Below are 9,840 nucleotides of genomic sequence, written 5' to 3' on the forward strand. Positions count from 1 at the left end.
TAGAGGAGCTGCTCACATGGGGTGTCTGTGTTACACGCATGTAAATTTGGGTAGGTGAATCTCACCCTGTAAGAAAACTGGTCCAGCAGAAAGAGGGTTTTTTTCCTTGAATGCCCTTCTCTTACTGGATTTCCTTTCGATACTCTGGCCCAACTCAGCAGACAATTGCACTAGCATATAATATAGAATGGCATTGCACTGCTATATTTAACTACAGATTCTTTAAAAATGCTCAACATTGACCTGTGCCCAACACTTCACCAAACAAGAATAAGTTAGCATTAAGGAAAAGCAAATTAATTTGCCTCTAACAATCTGTTTTGTTAAATGCCCTGGAGAGGTATTAAGTTAAGCTTCCTGCAATGCCAAAACAATTTCTGTTGGCACTTTCCCAACACAGTGCATGCAGCCACATAGCTCCCACTGTCTGCGTTGTTTCAGGGTCCCAGGATTTATTTGGCAGGCTTGTTCTTCTTTGCAGGTGCAGGGAGACTGTTCAGATCTTCTTGTTCAGTGACATTGTGATCAGAGCTGTCATGAGAATAGTCCTTCGTAACGGTGTAGTACACTGGGGCGGTGTACGGCACCGGGTTCTCAGCGCTCTTCTCTTTGCACTTGCATAACTTCCTGAAGGCAGCCCTGAACTTCTGCGACATGAGGTTGTAGATGATGGGGTTGATGGCACTGTTCAGGTAGATGCATATGCGGCAAAAGAGGAGGAACCAGATGTTCAGGTACGGAGGGTCCATGAAAGAGTTCACCACCACCAGTGTGCGATAAGGCATCCACAGAAGGGCAAAGAGGACCACCACGACAGCCAGCATTTTGGTCACCTTGCCAGTGGGAATACACAAAAAGAGAAATAGTCATGTGATGCTAAACCTCCAGCAGAGCTTTCCCGCCTGGAGAAACGGTGCAGACAGCTAATTCAGTCTACACATTGCTTATATCTCTCTTTAAACATTCAAAATAGGCACACAAACCATGGGGCTATTCCTCTGAATCAATTTTGTTCATTAAACAATCTTGCAGAAATAACCTCCTTAAATGACAGGTTTTCACCTACCATTGAAGAGCCTGTAAAGCTCTTTAGGGCAAGCATCTGCCAGCCTGGAAATGGGCTGGGATAATCATGGGAATTTCTGTACCACAGAGCAAATTTGAAAATCTTACATAACAATAAACCAGTGGGGAAAATAACTTGTGCAGAAGAGGTCCTAATTTTTGGGGGTGCCAAACTGCCAAATTCAACTCCCTGCCAAGGATGTTCTGGTTTCCTACACCAGCTATGCTGTTCGCAGGGTTAGACTCCTAGTACAGAGCAGCACTGAGAGCAGAGGAGACTGCCTAGAGTCTGACACAAATTCCTACTTGTGCTGATATGGGAGTTACTTAGCTAATTGGCATGGGTTATTTTAATTTGCAGCACACTAGGGAAGTACTACATTAACATATTAGGAACAAGAAGAAATTGAGAATTCAGAAGTGAGCAGTAATTGCCCTCAGCTCGACTTGAGCTTGTTTAAGAAAATGGGGTTTTGTACTGAAACTCCAGATCCTAATAATTTTGACAGCTATTTCTGGTAGGTGACAATCATCCTCCAGCAAATACTTACAGAATACACACGTCTCCAAGGAGGAAAGTATGAGTAAACACTGATGCCACATGCATATTAAGGCAGTGGTGTTTCAAACATTAGAAGTGGAGTTGTGCAATGACTCCAGTTCTCGACAGGGAAATAAGCACTTAGATCACATTCACAGTCTCTCAGCTTTTCTTGGAATGTTTTTTTTTACTTAGTCACAAGCAACTATGCCTTCCTGTAATGCTCTGAGTAGAAATTGGGGGTGGTTGGTAGTGGCAACAAAGCCTTCCTTATAAGAAAGGGACTATTGTCAAACTGAGGCTGAAATAGAAGTGGTTTGTTGTGTGTGGTTTAATGAGAATGTGAGGACACTTCCCAGAATAAGATCTTGCAGTGATACAGTGAGTGCTGAGGCTGTTGCTAAGCCTGCAGCATGTTTGCTGCCACAGTTTACTTCCTTTTGGCAATAAGACATTGCCCAAATGAGAGATTGTACAAGATTTGTCAGTAAAAGGCAACTTTGGAGCTTTTCAATGCCTTTTACAAGGGCTGGCTGGATGCAGAAGGTCAAGAGCTGTCTCACAAACTTCTGGTTTCAAGCCACCCTATCTAGCGTGCAACTGCTGGGAGCATAGTCTGGTTCACAGAAATACTCCTGAACAGAAAGGCTGGGAGTGGACAGCAGCTGCTTGGCACACAGCTGACCACAATCAAAATCTCTACGTACCAGCATGGTTGTAGCCGCTGCCTCCACCAAGGCTGGCAGGGCAAGTCAGGAGAAAGAGCATCCTGACAGTAGTTGTGAGACAGTATCGCTGTAATCTGTACTGCAAGACCTGGGAGCAGATTTCTCCCAGATACTAGATCAGCCTAGGAAGGAGCAGATTTTGCTTCAACACCGTATGCCACTTGAGCAGTGCATATGGATGGGACCTGTGTTCTAACCATCTAAGCGAATAGACACGGCAGCAATGGAGCATTCAGCCAGCCTGCTGCCTTCCACAGACCCACTTCTCAGGTTTGCAGAGAGAATTGCTTTTGCCATATTTTTGATGAATCTGAGGTTTATTTTCCAAGAACCTGAATGAAGTTTATCTGAACAAAACTGTGCTAATAGCTGAACACTACAGCAAAATGCAGTCGTCTCCTCAGTTTAAGTGATCCTAAGTACCATCTCAGTCAGAATTTAATTCTTCCCTACTAAGCAGTTTATTCCTCCTGGGAGTTGAGGGCAGGCTCTGTGCTTTTCCATCCCATACAGAGATTGAATGTGTTCCCATCCTGCCTGGAAGGGTACGTGCTAAAGGGCTGTCTTGGGGACAAGGTTGGTGGGAGTCTTTCCATCAACTTCAGCAGTCCTAGGCAGCAGGGTTGCTGCAAGATACCACACCTCTGCAGGTCCTCACTGAGACGCAGGCACTCCTCACTGAGCGGTTGTCCCCGTTCCCAAGACGCAGAGGTCCCCCCGCAGAACTGGGTTGAATAAATCCCTGAGCTTTTACACACTTAGCTCTGCTCTCTGGCAGGTGTCCCTTATGGCCAGGAGGTTTCTGTATAGCTGAAATGTCTCCTTTAAAGCTAACACATTAATACTGCTCATGTGCTGTCTCCCGAGAGCGAAACATCTTTGGCTTTTCGACTGTTGTAACCCTGCCTTGCTTTACTGTTCAGGAACCCACAATATTTGTGAAGAGTGATCTGAACTCTGCATCTGAGTGACAATGCTGGGGGACTGTATTCTGATAAGGCTGAAAAGTAAGCTCATTCTGGTCCTCTCTGAGACCAAAAGAAATGTAGTATGGAAAAGAACCAGTGATTCATCTGCTTTTTAGCCATAATTAGCCATTTAGCCCCTGTTTTTTGGCTGGTTGATTATGGGAATGCAGGCAGTGCCTTCAAGCGCTCACCCAGCTCCCGCCCGAGCAAGCCCCCAACACCTCAACACCTCCCTCCAGACGGCAGAAGACCGCAGAGTGGTGTCATCCAAAGAGCGCTTCCTGCCACGCGTCCTATAGCCCCAAAGCTGTCTTTGTCCTGGGAGGTGATGCCATCTGGAAACAGCACCATGAAGATATTATCTCCATCTCACTAAAGGCCTTCAATGCTCCCCAAGGGTGCTGCATCCAGACCACACACTGGGACAGGCAGCCCTGCCCTGCCCTTGCTATAATATTGAAATTTGCCTTTTAAAGCCAACTGTCCATACGGACTGTGTTCTCCTGGATGCAACTTCAGCAAAGTTGTGTCAACACAGAATGTCTTCTCTAGATAAAAACCTAACAATCTATCCCAAACTCACTCTCACATCTCCACTGTGGGGAAAGAAATCTCCAGTGTCGTCTGCATGCACGGCTGAAACCTGTCTCCATGCTCCCTCACTCTACCTTGCTGAGGTAGCTGTAGCACACTTGAAGTGCTGTGAATTTACTTCTGGTGCTCATGTGAAAAATGAACCTAATAAGCACTGAGGAGAGCTCGGGACATTTATTGCCAACTGGAGTAGTTCTGAATTATGGCCCCAAAAAAACAGCTGCACCCAAAAAACCCCGAGTTTCACTGTGGCCTCCAACCATCCTGCAAGGAAACACCAGCTCAGGGATGATTTTTCTGACAAGTGTTTTGCAGCAACTCTGTTGTGGATAATGTGTGCACACAACAGCTGTAAAGGAGCTATGGCTAGAAGCAAGTCAAGGATTTGTACAAGAGAAGGGGATGTTTTACTAGAACAATTGGTATTTAGCAGAAAGCCACTTTTCAGCATGTAAGCCAGTTGTTGTTGTTGGGTGGCCAAGGATATCTGCTGTACAGACCCCTGACTACATCCTGGGTCCCTATGCCAAAGCTAAAGAGCAGTTCATCTTCCACCAGGCACCTCCGTGGGCCAAGCCCAGTGTAACTCCCAGAGCAAACCCACACTGAGCATCCTTCTCACTCCATACGAGGTGGTCAGCATCTTGCATCCCTGCACAGCCCTTTCAACACATCTCCTCTTGCAGCGCTGTGTCCAGCCTCTGCCCCTGTCCCCGAGGCCACAGAGCTTCTCCCCAGTCAATGTCACCCGTCCTTGTCCAGGCACCACCATCCTGAGCTGCAGCATTCTTTTTTTAGGGATCCACTCCCTCTAGCGGTCCCTCTCCGGCAGGTGAAATACGTGCTTGGAGGTGGCTGGGGTTTGTACCTGTGGTGCTTTGCTTCTCTAGGTAATAAATACAGAAAAACCTCCTGCCTAGTGTTGTCCTGCTCTGGACGTAGGTGTTTTAGAGGCGCCAGTGAGGGAACAGCAGCATCTTCATGCTCTGAAACGGAAGTTGTGCAGCGCTGGGACTGCGTAGGAGCACACAGTGAGAATTTAATTTCCAAACTCCGCACCCCCACAGCCAAACACCCCCAACCATCCTGGCTCCTTAGAGGCAAGGGAGAAAACAAGGATAGCCCCTTTGGGTCAGGAGACTCTGGGCATGGGGCCTGGAAGAGAGAGTTCCCCTCTGACTGTAAAGAGAGGCCAGAGGAGAAGGAGTGTGGGGTGTCTGTACCCTGTGGCGGGTGGTCAGCGGGACCACCTGAGCTACACACACCCAATGCCCTCCCGTCCACCCCGCTCTGCTCTCCTGGCTGACAGATCCTTCGGGAGCCAAACTACCCTCACACCACTGGTCTGTGATGAGAATCTGGCAGATGCTTGTACACCATCACCCCAACAAACTTAAAGGTGTTTGCAGGGTTGGGGTCCAACTTTGCCTCTTCACTGGGACACAACCTGCTGTCTGCAGGGTCTTGTGAAGCTCTCGCTGCACACGTGAGGCCTGTCAGACAGCAACACTATTGCTGTTTTGGACCAAACTTGCGAGTGTGATTTCTAATGGTGTCTTTAGTGGTTTAGTCAACATGGCAACTGCATTTTAAAGAAGCTGCACCCTCGCTTCAGTTTTCCCCACTGGTAGCACATGCATCACTGTCACAGCCTCCTCATCATCCTGTCAGATTGGAGACCACCAGCATTGGTTATTAGAGCAGTTTCCGATGCTGTGTCCTCACTTCTGATGCTCAGGACAAGACCCTTTACCAAGGACGCCCATGCAAGTTCCTGGTGACATTCTGAAGGGCTGCCAGCACTCCTCAGGCGAGCACAAGATGCTGATACTATTACCTGTCAAGCTGCCCTTTCATTTCCACCCTGGCCACAGGTGATGCAAGGAAACTTATAAGCTTATGAGCTCCTCAGTCAGCATCAGCTATTGCAAAGAAGAATCCAGTGATCTGAGTTGAGATCTATCTGTTTCTTCTTTTGGCAGGTTTCCAAACTGGGGAAACACTGAGGGCAGTGATGCCATGGCTATCAGAAAATCAGAGAGGAAGCCTTTCTTCTGGTGAAGACGACACAGGACACTGGTGTCGAAGCTGTTCCCTTTTAGGGCTCGTACCTGCCCAATGCATGGGGGGGGGTGGTTTGCCATTGGTTTCCTTGGAGGTGAACCTCGCCTGGAGAAGAGCACCCAGGTCCCCTCTGTGCCTCTCGCACCTTTGCTGAAGCCAAGCTGGTGAGGTGTCCCATGGACCCAGGTGCTGGGGGTGCTGGGGTGGCCATAGCCCCCTGGACACTGCCCTGCCCCTTCACATGGGCACATGCACCTCTGTCTCAGTCATCCACATGTGCCACTGGGGGCCCCACTGGCCATGGGAATGCTCTGTTCTGTGCTCGCTTTTAAGCCCCTTCTCCTATCCAGCATCTCCATATGCCAGCTCTGCTGGCATGAATGGATTCAGCTACCTTTTTGCTCACATTAAAATCCTTTTCTTAGTGAATTGCCCATTCCTCAGCACTCAGCCTGCACTTCCCCTCTGCTCTGCACCCACCACCCCTCTGGGCTCCTACATGTTGCAGCATCTCCCTGAAAATATCCTTCCTGTGGCCCTGGATACCCCTACTCAGGGAGCCAAATTCCAGGCAGAATCCAGTGCTGACCCCTTGGGGTGTCCAGGGGCCTCTTTCCTCCCTGGGTGGTCAGGTTGTTGTTTTTCCCTCATAACTAGATACAGAATCATGACTCACTGCAGCTCCTGTTCCTCAATCCATTGCACTGCCAGCAAAAACCTCTGGCTGGATTTCAGGCAGTGCTCAGGTAGATGCTCTGACAGGATCTGGATTCTTTATGCTCCAAGCACTCCTGTTCACACTGCCTAAGACTCTTGTCAAAATAGCTGTGTGGTTTTACTTGGCTTTGGTGCACAGATAACTTATTTCTGCACCAAGCATCCAGCAGATCCCCTCAGCAATGAATCAAATGGTTAAAGTTGAACTCCCAAACTCCCTGGTTTTCCCCCCTCTGATTTTATGGAAATTCTCTACATTTATTTATAAAATGACACAATCATGTCATATGTCACATCCAACTTGTGAAAGATGTTAATGGAAAAACCTGTATTGCAGCCACCTCTGGGGTGCAGTGCCGCATCCATTTGACAGCCACCAACCTGTCTGTCAACCACATGCCACCGGTCACACAGCTGGGGTTTCTTCCTCCATTACCCTTAACATAGCTTGCTTTCAAGAGCTGCTGGTGTGAAATCAGGAAGAAGCATTCAACAAACCATAACTGGAAGCCCTGGGAAACTGCTTTACAATTTAAGAACTCAGTGCCATCTTTATTCCTAATGATGCCAGCTCTGCGATGTCAGGCCAGCCAGGGGAAATCTTTGCATGCTGAGATATTTCAGAAGGTAATGACGACCTCAAGAAAACGCCCAGTGTAACAGAAAAGCAAGCACAAGATGTTGCCAGGAGCTGAAGCGCCCATCATGACTAATGGCCTCAGCCACTTGTCCTAATGATGCTGGAGCACGCTGTGTGCAGCACGGCCGCTCCACGCACAGCACCGCGGGGGGAGCGGCACAGCCCCTGCAGCGGCTGCTCTGGAAAGAGGGGGCCATCGGCCCCCACCTTTAGGTACTGCCTTGTAGAGACCTCGCTGCCAAATACCCTGCTCAAGGCTCCCGCAGCAGGCAGTGACCCTGGGAGAGCAAGCAAGTACTTTTGCAGAAGTCAAGACTTGCTTTAAACCTTTCTGTGCTGGAGCAAAAGGGAGAAAAAGCTGAACTGGAAAGATTTAGAAGTTCATGAAGAAATACAAGTTCTCTGGGCTGTTTGCGTCCCCTCTGGGACTGAACTGTCTCTCCTGGGGAATGGAGGTTCCTGTGCAGTTCAGGCAATAAGATACTGAGTTGGAAAAACAAGGCTAAAGCCTATTTCAGGCTGTCTGGAAATCACTCCTGCTCACTCAAAATAAAAACAGAACTGGTGATTTCAGGGACTTAAGCCAGAGTATCAGATTCAGCCCTTTCCTTTAAACTAGCCTATGGCTCTGCCTATGCAAAGTTTGACACCTGAATGGGATGATCTCCTGAAAATGGCCAGCGAGCAGGCAAGAGTGTCCCATGTCCAGATGCTGACCTGTCCAAGCAGATGGGGCAAGAGACAGTAATTGTCCACGTGGACAGAGAAAGAGGAACACGGGCAGGAGGTGGAAGGAGAAGGAGCTGGGGAGTGAGTGGGTAGCTGAATAACAGAGGAGTCGCTGAGAGGCAAACACACCACTGTGACACCAAGGTGCCGTCCCCAGCTGCAGGGACCGGGGGCTGCAGCCAGGGCTGGGCTCGAACGGCAGGGGTTCATGACAGCTCTCCCCTCCCTTTGCTCCTCTAAATATGGGGTCACCTTCCCAGGACCCTGCCTGGGAGGTGAGTCCCCATAATGTGACCCAGCACTCCCCTCCTCGGGGAGGCAATCAGTAATTAAATATCCAGCAAACACCCCTGCACTCCTGCCTCTCCCAAGCAAAGCTGGAGCCCTGTCCTGATCTGCAGAGCTCAGCGAAAGCATGGGGAGCCCATCTGTGCTGCCAGACTTCAACTCAGCCTGGAGGAGGGCTTCTATGCAGCAAACCAATCCTCTCCACTCCCCCCACAAAGGGAAACAAAATATTGGTGTCCCCCATCCCCTGCCAGAATGTCCCTCAAAGCACTGAGCCCCTGACAGTGCTGCCTGCAGCCCAGCACACCCCAGCCCGGCGAGGAGCCCTTACCTGCTTGCGGGAGCCCAGGGCCCCCTTGTTGCCCCGGCAGGAGAGCTTGAGGGAGCCGCCCTGGTGCGTGGAGCCCAGGCAGGAGCGCTGCGGGGTGGCAGGCAGGGGGCTCATGAAGAGGATGCGGGCGATGAGGCCATAGAGGACAGTTGACAGCCCCAAGGGGATGACGTAGAAGACAGCAAAATCCAAAAAGTAAATGGGCATGTAAAGGCTTCTGGAGACCCGGTAGCCACAGCTGACCTGTGCCCCATCTGAGAAGGTGACCTGTGTCGTGTCCACCAGGAAGAACCACATGAGACAATAGAGGGAAGTGAAGAGCCACAGCGAGGAGATGATGCGCTTGGCACGGGACACGGTGCACAGGAGCTGCGCTTTGATGGCGTGGCAGATTGCGATGTAACGCTCCACCGTGAAGGCGGTGATGGACCAGGCAGAGATGTTGATGCCCAAGTACTGCAAATAGGTGATGCAGAGGCAGCCGGCGTAGCCGTACACCCAAGAAGCCACCACTTCCGAGATGTTGGGCAGCCCGGCTGCCAGCAGCACGATGAGGTCGGCCACCGCCAGGCTCACCAGGTAGCAGTTGGTGGGGGTCACCATGTGCTTGGTGCGCAGCACCACCAGCACCACCATCACGTTGCCCGCGATGCCCACCCCGCAGATGAGCAGCACTAGGAGGATGGTGACCACCTGCAGCTCCAGGGGCTGCCGGGGCATCCTGCCCAGGGTCTGGTTGCCGCTGCCGCCCAGCGCGGCTCCCGGGCTGGCCGAGCCGTTCTCCATCGGTCCCCAAAGCCTTTCCCGGTGGAGCTCCGCGCACCCTGCGGCGGGGAGCGGGGAGAGGGGGGAGCCGGGAGCCGCGGAGCCCCGCTGCCCTCCGCACCCCCTGCCCGCCCTCCCGCCCGCCCCGGCTCCTCCCTCCCCTTTTTTTCCACCATTCACCCCAAGTCTTGCAGCCGCCCGGCCCCTTACACCCACCTCCCTGCAAAGCCCCCCGCCGAGCCTCCGCCAGGAGCGGCGGGGAGTGGCCAGGACACCTCCCCCCAGCCCCCATTCCCGGGAACCACCCAGGACCGCCGAGGAGCTCCAGCACCTGGGACCCTCCAGGACCTCCCCCAGCCGCCGGGACCCCCGGGAACCATCGTGACCTCCCCAGGCCCCCCCCGCGACCC

At 51.3% G+C, this 9,840-nt stretch overlaps 1 protein-coding gene across 1 annotated transcript; it reads right to left on the reverse strand.

Moving 5' to 3' along the window:
• Positions 1–452: 452 nt before the first annotated feature.
• On the reverse strand, positions 453–9,451 carry LOC141967073 (thyrotropin-releasing hormone receptor-like). The gene is made up of 2 exons (XM_074920437.1): positions 8,666–9,451; positions 453–833 (listed from the first exon to the last, which is right to left on the reverse strand). The coding sequence occupies exons 1-2, from the start codon at positions 9,449–9,451 to the stop codon at positions 453–455; spliced, it is 1,167 nt and encodes a 388-aa protein (XP_074776538.1).
• Between the last annotated feature and the right edge of the window lie 389 nt (positions 9,452–9,840).

This window comes from Athene noctua, chromosome 16 (assembly GCF_965140245.1).
Source record: "Athene noctua chromosome 16, bAthNoc1.hap1.1, whole genome shotgun sequence".
Taxonomy (NCBI): Eukaryota; Metazoa; Chordata; class Aves; order Strigiformes; family Strigidae; genus Athene; species Athene noctua.

Bases quoted from the DNA above. Each gene is read 5' to 3' on its own strand.
- LOC141967073 (XM_074920437.1), bottom strand. From the start codon at position 9,451: ATGGAGAACGGCTCGGCCAGCCCGGGAGCCGCGCTGGGCGGCAGCGGC. The intron at 834-8,665 runs GTAAGGGCTCCT...CCCACTGGCAAG, and splicing joins CCCTGGGCTCCCGCAAGCAG to GTGACCAAAATGCTGGCTGT.